We start from the raw sequence: 13,350 nt of genomic DNA on the forward strand, positions 1-13,350 counted from the left end.
CCGACTTCACCTCTTCAAGCTTTTCATGCTTCTTTGCGAAGAAGCAGACGACACGTTTCCAGGAACGATGGTGTGTGATTGTTGCAGCAGAGAGCCGACTGAGGGGTTTTTCCCTTTTCAGAGGGAGACAGAGAGCAGAGGATGGATGCTGGAGGATGATGCTCTCTCTCTCTCTCTCTCTCTCTCTCTCTCTCTCTCTCTCTTTCCCTCTGCGATCAGATACAGTAGGGTACGTGCGGGCAGAACGAGGCTGGTAAAGGTGCACCGGGGTCCAGCAGTCCGGCAAGGTGCTGGGACGGGATTTCACTGTGTATCTCGTTTTTATATGCAGAGTTGAAGATGCAGGGAAACTGGAGGATCCTTTTCTCGCACATGTGCAGCACCAGCTTCCTTCTGCTCTGGATCTTCGTCGGCTTGAAAGTGGGGGAGGTGGCGGGGTCCCAGCAAGGGATCCCTCTGTCAGTGTGAGTGAGAAGCTGCTCTGCAACTTTTGTTATCACATGGAAATAAGAAAAACTGACCTCTTACTGGCAGGAGATGTAGACATCAAAAGTGCAGTATTTTTCAAAAACTGACATTTTTTTTTAGAGTTAAATTCATCTGAGGTTTTTTAAACAGGTTAAAGTAACTAACACTGAGATTTGGAATTTTGTAAATGAAGAGCTCTGTTGTTTCTTGTTTGTATTAGAAGTTTTCCTTGTGACCGACAGCGTGTGGAGTTTGATTTAACCAGACATCTGCTTGTATTCCCCCACACAGGCCCTATTACTGGTTTAACCCACCAGTTACTGGTAGAGAGTGATAATACTAGAAATTACAGAGGTTATTTTAGCAAATAAGCAGGAGGATTGAAAAAAATCACAGGAGGTGGAGATTTTCAAAGTAGAGCACGTTGACAAAACTGCTACATCAAAACTCTGTTTATCTTTTTTGTTTTATTTTGTTATATGGTTGCATTATATACAGTCAAATTAACAAGGGCAATTTCATGTGTTGTTAATAAGTCAGAAATAATAATAAGTGTTATGCATGTTCGGCAGTTAAATTCCACTGTAGTTAGTTCTGTCTAAAACAAGATAAACATCTTCATGTTCTTGGACTTGTGTGGTTGTTGTTTTTTTTTTAGAGGCACCTTTTATCATAATTTTTTTTTTCAAAACACATAATAATTAAAATAGTTAAAGAGCAGGTGATTTGTTGATTAGTTTTACTGTCTACATAAACTGTTTACGTAAAATAATGAACTGATCATACATTTCTGAATGTGTGAATGTTCTGAATCCCATCTTCTTTTTTTTTAAGTCACATTGTATCTTTAGCAAACTGGGAGGCTTGGGGAACTGCAGCCTTTTACTAGGAGAACATTTTTGCAGGTTTTTGTTTCCTTGTTTTGCCTACAACAATTAACAAAACTATGAAAAATCCAAAATAAAAATCTAAGACATAACTTCAAACTCCGATACTGAATCTTGCCCTGTATAACGCTGATGCCAGTATTACATTTTTTTTAAAGTCCATGTGGAAACTAATTTCCTAAAATGAGTCAAAAAAGATCTATTGCACACCTTTAAAAGAGTTCAAATTTCCTGCAAGGTCTATAAACAGTTAGTTTAGATTAAAAGCCACAATGTTACATGAGAAACCCATAAGATTTTGCAAACGAACAGAAAACAGAATATCAATTGAGATGAAATTGGTTCTTTTTGCGAAATCTTTCAGAAACTGTTTTGAAAAAGCTTCTACTTAGCTCTTTCGGATTGTAAAGTTGGATCTGTTGAAGAGGACAGTTCATCTAGACACAACTACAAATCCTTTATTTTTCAGACATGATTAAACACATTTTTGTGTTTCTTTCCGAATCCATAAATCAGGTGACTTTCTTGAAACATCATCCATGTTTCCCGTAGGATGGTTACATTCACCTTCGTTTTATGTTTTAGGTACAGTACATCACTGCCACATTTAGCCAGAGTCATTTACAATTTAATAGCAGAGGCTCCAGTAACTACAGTATAGATCATCAAAATTACAAGCAATCATCTGTCAGGAGAGTGAAGGTCAGGACCACTGGGCCTTGACAACTTTCTTTTGATTGATCATGTCAGAAAAAACGACAGATGAGGAGAGATAAAATGCATTTAAAAGCAGATTGGGTAAGGATATAGAGTATTCCATAAATACCATATTTATATTTGGGCAAAAAAACATAAATTTCTCTTTTTTAAAATTGAATTCAGTCTCTAACTATGTTTTTTTTTTTAATCTGCTTTTGTCAATGATATTACGGAGACTACTGGCTAACGTGGCATTTGTCTTTTTTTTCAGCGTAAAGCTCTGGGCCTCAGCATTTGGTGGAGAAATTAAATCCATTTCTGCAAAATATTCTGGATCCCAACTACTGCAAAAGGTAGTCTTCTTATTTCCCAGTCTTGTGTGAACACAAAGGTTCTTTCCCTTTGTCTGATGGTCATGTAGTTACACACATTGTACAGTGTAATGCTGTATTCCCTCTCTAATGGCTGCAGAGACATTTTGGTGTCTCAGCTGAATGCTGATGCGTTATTTTGGAGGAGACTCAGGTGTGTTTGACAGAGACAGAGCTCTGTGTGTGTGTGTGTGTGTGTGTGTGTGTGTGTGTGTGTGTGTGTGTGTGTGTGTGTGTGTGTGTGTGTGTGTGTCTGTTTGTACTTGATACGGCCCATTAACCACGGCTCAGATTCCTCTTTCATCTCGTCTCTCCAGTTAACTCTCTGGAGTCAAGAGTTTCAACCTCTAGATATGAATGCGACAAGGTAACAAATTGAATAAGTCTGTGGTTGGGTGCGACATAGAGGGAGGGGTGGTGATAATGATGAACAAGTGAAAACTACAAAGAATGAGCAATGATCCAGTTCAGTAGAGTTAACTTTCTGACCACTTGATGGCAGAGGTGTGCTCTGTTTTCACAAGCATCCAGTTTAAAAAGGTGGTCAGAGTCGACTCAGGTGGATGAATGGTGAACTGTCCACTTCACTTAAATAGGACCAGACCAGATACTGTGAAGTAAAGAGCTGGAGGTGAAGCTCCACTATGTGAATGCTGAGAACTACACTGCAGTGAGGAGTGTGTGTCCAGGGTTACAGTACCTACAGCACACACTGTGTGTGAAGTTCATGTGCCTCAAGAAATTATGTTACAGTAAAAATATAGGAGATAAACAGCATGTGTCTGATGCGGTTTGAGTCTCTTTTGTCCATGTTTAATTTCTATATAGATGCATAAAGGTTACTAGTTGGACACACATTACATTCATGCCCTTTAGCATTTTAAAGGGCATTAAAGCCTAATGATGCCATTAGGTTACATTATAGAAAGAAAAATTACAGAAAGAGAGAATAGAAAGAGGAAAAATTGAGGAGGCAGACAAGGCGATAAAAACAAACAAACTGCACAAGCCATAACAGTATAAAGTTATCATGTAAAGTTATTATAACATTTAAGAGGCCCTACATTTAAAAAAAGGAAAATCCACTCTCTGTGATAGTTTTACATGAGTGTTCTTATTTCAACGGACAATGCGATACTTACACTAAGTGAACTATTCAAACCGAACAAACCATGTTTTTGTGGCTGCATCATTTCGTCAAACACAAATGATCGGGAAATCTTGTGCATTATTTAATACAATATTTCCCCCAAATGCAGTGTGACATTCAGTATATTTTGAAAATACTGTATCTGCACTAGAATTAGAAAACAAAGAACCGGTATCTGAAAAATCTTGGCCATGCAACATGAGTTTGTAACAATGGATCCACGAAAAGGTGCATGCTCATGCAACATAAACAAATGTAGGCTTCCAAACAGCTTTTTAAAAAGATTATAGACTCAAGTGTGTTAGGTCTCATTTCTGTCTGCTCAGCAGTAAGAACTCTTTTTTCCTTGTCAGGTTGAAAATAATGTTTGCCTTTGTTTTGTCTTCAGAGCATGTTCAGTAAAAAGACCACCACTGAGATTAAGTCATGGGTTTTATAGTGTACACTGACTGTTCAGAACAATAAAAACTCCTGTATGATGTAATGTAATTTCTTAAATTAACCCTGCAATAAATACATCACCTTAATGTCCAGTTTGAGTTTTTTCTGATCCAGCTGTTTGCAGGTGGACTCAGTTCTATGGTATGTATGCTGCGAAGATGTACTTTGTGGTGTCAAACTGAACTGCATTATACTGAAAGCTGTTTCACAGTATTGTGTCAATGTGTCTTACATATACAGGAAGGAAAAAGCAAGAACAGGACAAACTACAGCCTCAAAAATGACCACAGTATTGGATCAATACTTGACAGCTGATTGTAATTGTCAGAGTTGTATTTATTACAATTGCACTGCGTTACAGTGCAACTGTAATTGCATAGTAATAGTAGTGCGGGCTGAAAAATCCTGTATGGATCGGTTTCAACTGAGACCCTCTGTCTGTAACAACTCTTTCCTTCCCTCCTGTAGGTTAAGTTACTACATTAATACCCGTTATACGTATTAATCCTCTGCATCTGACCCATCCTCACTATTCTAGGAGCTCTGGGCGATCACAGCGCCGCGTCCGGGGACCAACTCCAGTTCTGAGGCCGGTGCCTCGGTCAAGGGCAACAGCAGGATTAATCCTAAAAGCTCTGCCGCCTGTCTTGGAGCGTGGGAGGAAAGCGGAGCACCCAGAGGAAATCCACGCAAACGTGGGGAGAGCATTCAAACTGCATTTAGAAAGCGGCTCCAGGGTCCAAACCTAGGACCTCCTTGCTCCGAGGTGACCGTTCCTTGCAGTAATCTAAGATTTAAATTCAAACATGTGCTGGAACTATGCGTCATTTCCTCCCATTTGTTACCAAATATGCATTTCATCGCTGTCCCAAAACATTTTGCAATATGCCCTGCAGTTTTGTTACTTTTTTGTGTGTATGTAAGCACTTTGCTCGAGTTCCTGTTCACAGAGGCATGTCTGGAGAGAGCTGTGCTGAGCCAGTCAGCACAAAGCATTGAGCTGTGAGGGAACTGACGGGTTGTTAGGGGCCGGTCATTAAAGCTGATCATTAGACACTTTTAGGCTGAGTTATCCAGTATCACTAGGATTTCTGCAAAAGGTGGAAGCTGAGGCTCCTCAGGCTTCCTGGCAGGCAGACCTCATTCCTGCATTGGTCATTACTCTAATCAATAATCCTGATCAGTGCTTTTGATGGATGGGGCTTAACGTCCACTTGATGACTGGAGGAGTGTGAGTCAGGAGGAGGAGGGGGGACTTGGGACTCGGGGTGCTGAGGCGAGGAGGACAGGCGTGAAATGAACTGTTCTGCTCCACTGCGAGTCCACACTCTTCCTTTCAGTAGGTAATTTGTCGCCCCATGTACTGATGTGTGTGTGTTTTTTGTGTAGGTCCTATCCACACAGTGTGTAATGTCTTTGTGTGCTACGAGCCTGTCGTGGCTTATGTTTATTTTTAGATAAGGTTGTTGGAAGTGTGTGTGATGTGGCTGACTGGACAGCGCTAGAGGATCAGGCTCTTGTTTTTATTTGTCATATGTATGTATATGTGCGTGTGTGTGTGTGTGTGTGTGTGTGTGCGCGCCAGCAGGCAGGTGTGGGATTATGTAATGTTATATTCCTCTGAGCTGTGGCGGGCTTTGTTCTGTATCACTGGAGGTCCTGTGCATCCAGCAGAATCAGCATTATGTGAGGTGTAGTTCATTACCCAGAATCGGCCAAGCTTGACACGTTATTATCTTTCTCCTGTGCTTTCACTCCATTTCAATTACCCTCTTACCATGCATAGCCTTCAGAGCCAGCCCCGCCCCCCTGGCCACCCAACTTGGCCATCTCCAGCCAATCAGAGAGAAAGAAGCAGCATTTGCAGCCAATGACTGAGACCAGATAAAAACTATCAATCACTGTGTGCTGCAGCGGGGGTTTTATCAGTCGTTCATCTGAGACTGGCTGCATGCAGCTTGTCAGCCAGCATGTGAAGGCTTATAAGCCTTGTTTAACAATTCCCAATCTCTCTGGAGTGGGACGCCGGGAAACAATAGTCCTCTGAAATGTTGGAGAACACACACGTGGCAAAAAGAATAATTATCAAAATGGTTGTTTTTCTTGTCTTACCAATGTTAGGTGAACATTTTAAGACACCCTCTAGTGACTAAATTGCTAACGTGGTTAATCGATCATGTGAGCTCAGTGGCTATAAGCTTCCAGTATGTTTTTCTACAGCCAGTGTCATAACATTCACAGTTGTCCTCTCTGTCAATGACACACTCTTGTTTCTGGTTGTTTTCAGAAATATAAAGAATTTGAAAAGTCAGTCAGAGTGGAAGAAATCGATGGTGTGAAACTGGTCAAAAATCTGGCTTTGAAGATGGAAGAAATGTTCCGGAAAAAAGCGGAGGCCACCAGGGTGAGTAAAATGTGTCTCAAAAATTATTTTATGCCGCATTTATTCGTTTTTTTCATTCATTTTATTCCATTTTAGGGGAGGAGGGACAGTATGTAAATTATTAGGGTGGTACGGGGAGAGCTTCAGAGAAGGGGGTGTACAGTGTTTTCTTTTCGCTTAATGGAGGTCGTTAAAGTGTTGATCCGGAAGATTTCAGTCGTAGTTGGTTTTTGCGTCACCTGTAGTTACTGGTGGTGACAGCAAATGCGGTTTAATGCTACAGGTCACAGACTTCCGTGGCAGCAAAACATACTATTGTCATTTTAATAAAGAAGTCAGGCAATAACTCAGGCCTTATTCCATCTTTCTGGGAACAAATGTGATCTGATTTTCTGCTGAACACGGCATCAGTCTGTGAACAGCAGGGCACAGTGACAAGAAATGGTTACCTGGCAGTTCTTCGTCTAACAGCTCACTGTGGCTGCTCCCTCTTGTTCCATTATTGCCTGCAACATTTCAAACCGATCCGCCGTCCAGTAATGCCCAAAATGACTGTCGTCTTAGTTTGTAGACGCATTTTTGATCAATGCCAGCGGGTAAGCGGTAATGTGAAGCTGCAGCAGCAGGAAATGTTGGGTTTGCATTAGCAGTAACTTAATACGGCATTTTTTTCTGAGAATGTCGCCACAGACACCCAGTTCGTAATACTTCCCATCAGTGGGTCATAGGCTCAATCACCATTGTGTTACCTCATTCAGCGATAGATAGTGACTTAACAGACATTTATTTAAAATGAAAATCTTAGAGATTGCCAAATTAAGTTTTGCTTACCCCCACATTAAAACGAAGTAGTAGCTAATACCACTCAGTTTGTGTTTTGATATGTAATGGTGCACTTTTGGCGCACCTGCCTGAAGGTATCAAGCCCTCTGAGTCTCCAACACGTCTGGTTATATGACTCGGGCGTCACGGGATTGGGATTGCGTCTGACGTCTGATCATACCACGCTAACGTCCTCGGATCTAGTTCATCTTTATTTTATTATTTTCAATCAGGGGCGGGGGTGACGAAAAACTGCAGCTCCCACAGAGGGGGGCATCTGTGCCTATTTCGCTCATTCAGTGACTGTGGTAACAGCTCTTATAGAATGGTTGTTGTAACTCTCAGAGAGTGGCTGGAATATTTGATAAGGAGGACTCAACCTTTTGTCAACAGTCATTTTTGCAGTCACTAATTCTACTTTTAATGTGGCTCTGTGAAAATGATTGTTTTTGTTAAAATATTAAGGTTTAAATATTATATTGAGATATTAGGAGGGGAGGGCGTTGCAATGTTTCTTAAACGGTCCAGTCTAAATATCTATGTATGGAAGTATGGAAAGGTCCTTTAAAGTAGTCAAAGATTTAGGCCTGATAGGTCTCATGTTCCTACAGTCCCTAAATTGAGCAGCTTGAAAAGCAGACTGTTGTCCAGTGTTCAAAGATCAAATCTGCTCACCTGGGCCATTTCTTTCAGTCCAGGTTCGAGCTGTGGTCAGACCCACAGCAGCAGCCTGCCGCCCGCGACCTCAAGCGCAGAGGAGCTTGTAACCGTTTTAATGCTGCACCCCGCAGGGACTGCTGGGAAATGATAACGTTTATCGCTCCCTTCCCGATACCACGTGCGCCGCGCTTCACAGCAATTCAGCCTATAAATTACGCGGAGCGAGTCGGAAGGCGCTTCACTTAATAAACCTGATTCGATTCATGTCAGAGTGTGTCTTAGAAATGCCGTGTAGGCAACACAGGGAACACATTTGGCTCTTTTAAAAAGTAAAAAATAAAATCCAGCCTTATGTTTAAGACCACACCGGCACAGGTGTGGGCAAATCCTGGGCCGATGACGTCATCACTTTGCTCCTCATTTAAAAAAAAAAAAAAAAAAAAAAAACAGATTAAAAATTATGCACCGACCTCAGTAAAGTGGAGGTGCGGTGTGTTTTTTATTTGCCAGCCGCTGACGACATGAGAATTCACCGTGGGGTCAAGTGAACTCGAAATGCCTCCGTTGCGTTTACATCGCAGTTATTGTGACACGAGTGACAGATGTTAATTACCTGCTCGGCTCCGGGGGCTCGAGTGACTCTGACTCTCGGGTCGCATTTCCCCCGGAAACACGGAGCCGAGCACATTTGCCAGGATCGAGTTATTACAGAGGCCATCGCTGCTTTGGTGCAGGGCGCGAAATCAGCCAAACCTACCCCCATCAATCATTTCTCAGCTGCGCTCCACCGTAGGGCCCTGTGTTTTATGCATATTTCTGCCCTCAGACACGCGATAAGGACTGCCAAGGAGGGACAGCCCGAACACTCTCGGCAACACACCCTTTCATCGAGTTTAACTTAAACCGAAAGCTGGACATGCTCTCGATTTCATCCAAAAATGAATCGAAAGCCTGGCTATGGTCCTCGATTGTGTTCCTCTCCGACGGGGTGACATTTGTTGGGATGTGGAAATGTAGAGCGTCAGACCAATGTGCAAACAGCAAGTCTGAGAAATTCAAAGAGCAGCAGAGTAGAAAAAAAAAACTTCTGGGCATGGACTCCCTGGAGGCCTCCGGGGGAGTTTGTGGAGGGCTTAAAGAAGCGTTATGTATAGCCCTGGCAGGTGCAGTGGGCTACACTGCCCGAGTAGAATTAGCAGTTTATATGCATCGACTAGGAAAAGGGTCGTTCCTACAGTTTTAAGCATGTGCGTGTAACAGCTCTGCTCCTATTAACCAACCCTTTCCCTCCTCTCAGCGGCTGGTGGAGGCAGCGGAAGAAGCGCACCACCAGCATGAGGATAATCCCGACCTGCAGGTGAGATTAGTCCCGGACAAAACAAATGAAAAGAAAAGAAAAGAAAAGAAACGAGGGACATAATTAGCCCATTAAGAATGCGATGGGTCATTGTGTTAGACCGGGATGAATCATTTTGAGGCGGGCTGGGGAGGAGAGAAGGGTAACAGGCCCCAAAAGGTCTTTACACTGCGTTGGCATCGTCCCTCACGCCGACGCCCTGTCAGCGGCTCGATGCGTAATGCGTAACGCTTCGTTGATAAGCAGCGCCGCACACATTGAAGGCTGCAGCGCCGTACGGCCACAACCCAGACTTGAGTGTTTTTTCTAAGTGTGGGAACCATGGCTGAAAGGCGGGTCTGCGCCTTCAGCCGACAGCACAGTAGTAAGGAACATTGGGCTTAAAGCACAAGTGGCGATAAAAATCTCCGAATTGCAGAATTAAAGGCTGCGCTGCATCGTGTGATGCGCGATGAAATGATTGGAGTGAAATATTAGCATTTTTCAGGGGATGCCGTATTGTTGGCCTAAGTCTTTGCCGTCATATAGGCCAGAACGGAGAGAATAATGGGACACAGAAGTCGGCCTGCATTGCTTCTCATTTTAATTATATTTCACAGGATATGCTCATGTCCTCCGAATGCGTTCAGGACATTATTTAGCGACTCATTCCCGATTTCCAGGGTGCACCGCGCTCCCCCGGTCTCTGCAGAGGGAATGCAGTATTTCTGTCGTTTGTTAGTGCTCTCTCTCTCTCTCTCTCTCTCTCTGTCCAGTGGACAAAGACAAATGAAACTCTTGCGCGGCGCATTGTTTCACTTTCATGGCTCTAGATTGGAAACCCACTGGAGCAACAAAACACTGAAACAACGGCAGCATTTTACAGTTAATAGAAGCATTTACATCAGATGAATACATTTCAGTCACCTTGTTCGCTGCCCGTTCCTCTGCTGTTCACACATCTATGACAAGACAGGATATCTTTAAACCCCTCAAACATAAAATACGACTGCTATTTTTTAAAGGAAATATTTCCGACCATGATCCTTGAAAATACTTTGCTTGGATTTTGATACTTTGGCTTTGTCCTTCTAAAGCAGATCTTTTTTTTTTTTTTAAACAAAAAAAAGACCACAACATTTCAATGAATGCAATTGTTGTACTTTTTTTCTTTGCATAATTTTATTACATTATATTTGAGTTGTTATTAAGAAAACAAGGTTTTCATCTTCTCAAGATAACATCATTTTATGGACAATTCTCAGACCAAATAGTGCATATGTGGACTTCACAAATATGAAATACACCAGTATTAATTTAATTCTTTATAATATAATTTTCATAAACATGGTTTGTATATTTCAATAATATCTCTGTAAACTTGACATAGTTTAGTTGCATTGCGTTCTTTTTTATTTTTTTGCCATTGGCAAATATCTGTCTTACAACCGTTAATGTATTTTTATAAATGATATGAAAAAAAATGAATTAAATTTCAACAGTAAAATTGTTGCACACTGTTGATAAATGAAAGCTGTTTTAACATTGTTATTCAAGCAGTTGACAGTTATTGGTATACAGCACAGCCCTACCATACAGACATTTCATTTGAAATTAAGCTATAAAAAATAATAAGGAAAATTCAATATCCACCTGCGGTAATGATGTGATGTCCTGATATTACTCCTTGTGGCATCATTTAGCCAACCGCGCCTCCTCTGACACCACACATTTTTCATGCACCATTTCACTGACCACAAAGAGATAAGCCGGCTGCTCTTATCTCAGCTGCTTCGTGTCAGGACAGTCGGGTGTTTGGCAGGGGCCCCGAGCGTAGTCCGCGGTTCAAGGGTGCGCAGGTCAGGTCTGATGGAGCAACAGAAACTTGGCGCTTACTTCAGAAATGTTTCTGTTGTAATGTTCCTTTGATCAAGTGTTTGAGAACAGAGGTTTAGTCAACATTTACGTGGGCCTAGAAAAAGCCTCTTTCAGACTTTAAAAATCAGGAACATTTACAGGTAATTCTTTTAGAAATGTGACATAAAAAAAATAAATTAGTATTTCAAATAAATAGGAAGGCACACCAATAGAATTAACACAGTGTGAATTTAAATTCTCTTTGTGCAGTTTTAAACCTTAATCTTTAAATTAAGGGCTTAAATTTCTGCTTTTATGAGTGTTCCTGGAAAATTGTTTGCAGCATTAGTAAAAAAATTTTAACTTAGCAAAGTTTTTAGTAATTTAGGAATCCTTGTCTACTTTGTATTTCATATTTCGTATAAGAGAAAATAAGAATGAATAGGAAAGCAGGGTGTTTACAGTTTTTATTTTTGAATTGCCCGCTGCTATCATGCTAGTTCCTGAACATAATAAAAATTTGAGTGCACCGTTAACATTCTTACAAAATTATGCTATTGAGTAAAAGTATTTTAAGTAAAATTGTAGATGTTTTTTCTCAAAGTTAAGTGTATTTTGTTCATACTGTAAGTTGAATCCTCTTGTTGAGCATTATTTACTTAAACAACAACTTAAAAAACTCTTCCCCTTGAACATTCCGATCCATAACATCCGCGAAGGAGGGCTGGCTTCAGAACAGATTAGTGTCCATTGAGCCGTTAGATACGACGAGTGCGGGGCCTGTTAAACCTAGAGCGTACAGGGTAAAGCTTGGTGAGACCCACCATCTCCAGATATTGGAGCCTGCATATACAGTAAGGCCCAGCAGTCTGTAATGGAGGGCAGATCTCCGCAGTCCGGCCTACAACTAACTGCAGTGGTGTAAGAGTCAGCGGGGCGTCTCGGAGAGCTGCAGCGTCCCATGTCCTGCTTTACAGTAATAACCGCGGTGGTTAACGTGCCTCTCTACAGCACTACGAGTTCTGCTGAGCCTGCACGTTTCTCTCCCCGGCCGCTCCCCCTCTGCAGCTCTCTTCCCCCTCCGCCCCGCAAGAGCTCGTCAGAGAGCTGCTCAGGCGTGGTATGAGCTGTCAGGGGCTGCTTGATGGCGATGCCCGTGCGGCCTCCCCCGAGTTTGATGCTGTAGAGTCCATCACCCATCTCTCCCACCCTCCCTCCCTCCATCTCTCACCTCTTTTTCTCTTTCTCTCTCAGTGCAGACAATAAGGACCAGAGGCCACAGAGCGGCCGCTCAGGCAGGATGAGGTAGTCTTTTGATTCTGCAGCAGCAGGCAGTGAAGGACAAGACAGACAAACTGTTGGGCTTCGCTTGAGTGGGGCCAGACTTCTCACTGGCACTCATGAAGTTCTCTTTGCACATCCAGGGGCTTCTTAGATATTAGTGAAAACTGCTGTCTTTTATGTACATTCTGACAAATGGAGAAATTCCAAAAACTGCTCTGACTAAACATAGTTTCACATAAAATTTAAACACAGTCATATACTTACTGCCTATTTATTATGAGTTGCTGTAGCTCAGGCTGTAGAGCAAACCAGCCATTAAGTGATCACTATGCTCCTTATGTCCACGTGTTGAAATGTCCCGGAGCAAGATACTGAAACCCAAATTACTTCCAACTTGCTTTGGATAAATGAATGTCATGAAAAAGAAATGTAATGTTATATTACTGTAATTATACACTGTGAGAAGCAAATCTAACCATTTCCAGCCTATAGAGAATTTCTGGAAATGTTCTGATTTTATTATGCCATTTGCTTAATTTGGTTCTACTCCACTCTTTTCTTTTTTTTTACGTTTCTGTTGTCTGATTTTATTATTTCTGATCTGATAGTTTTTAATTGTCAGATGGCAGATGCAGAGTATGCACAAATTACTGTGCATCTGATAAATAACCTCTTTTTTTGATTAAGATGTAACACTTCTGAGTAAAAGGCATAACCTGCCTCAGGGAAATTTGTCTAAGCTCTTAAAGAACAGGTTCACAGTTTTTTCAACTCTGTCTTAAAGTCACATGCCTTTATGTACATTGAAACAGGCCTTGGCTGCTGTAATTGTTCCTCCCGTCCATACTGACTAGGAAGATATTCTTTCCTAATATTTGGACGATACCCACTTGATTTGACTAATTCAGACTGCTTAGACTTAGCTTCGACTGAATTTCAGAATGCTTTTTCTTTGTGTGTGGATTTTGTTCCCTATCACTTACACTGAAATC

General features: G+C 41.7%; 1 protein-coding gene across 6 annotated transcripts in view; it reads left to right on the forward strand.

Moving 5' to 3' along the window:
* Nucleotides 1-339: 339 nt before the first annotated feature.
* cacna2d3 (calcium channel, voltage dependent, alpha2/delta subunit 3) overlaps nt 340-13,350 on the forward strand; it is a 36,426-nt gene continuing 23,415 nt past the window's right edge. For 2 of the 6 annotated variants that reach the window (XM_040116409.1, XM_040116410.1), the window contains exons 1-3: nt 5,953-6,109; nt 6,304-6,420; nt 9,179-9,238. In XM_040116409.1, coding sequence (XP_039972343.1) covers nt 6,065-6,109; nt 6,304-6,420; nt 9,179-9,238 — 222 coding nt within the window. In that variant the 5' untranslated portion in view covers nt 5,953-6,064. Of the gene's footprint in view, nt 465-2,325; nt 2,408-4,554; nt 4,783-5,952; nt 6,221-6,303; nt 6,421-9,178; nt 9,239-13,350 lie in introns of those variants that run through there. The other 4 variants (XM_040116414.1, XM_040116412.1, XM_040116411.1 and 1 more) reach the window with 4 other exon arrangements.

This window comes from Xiphias gladius, chromosome 21 (assembly GCF_016859285.1).
Source record: "Xiphias gladius isolate SHS-SW01 ecotype Sanya breed wild chromosome 21, ASM1685928v1, whole genome shotgun sequence".
Taxonomy (NCBI): Eukaryota; Metazoa; Chordata; class Actinopteri; order Istiophoriformes; family Xiphiidae; genus Xiphias; species Xiphias gladius.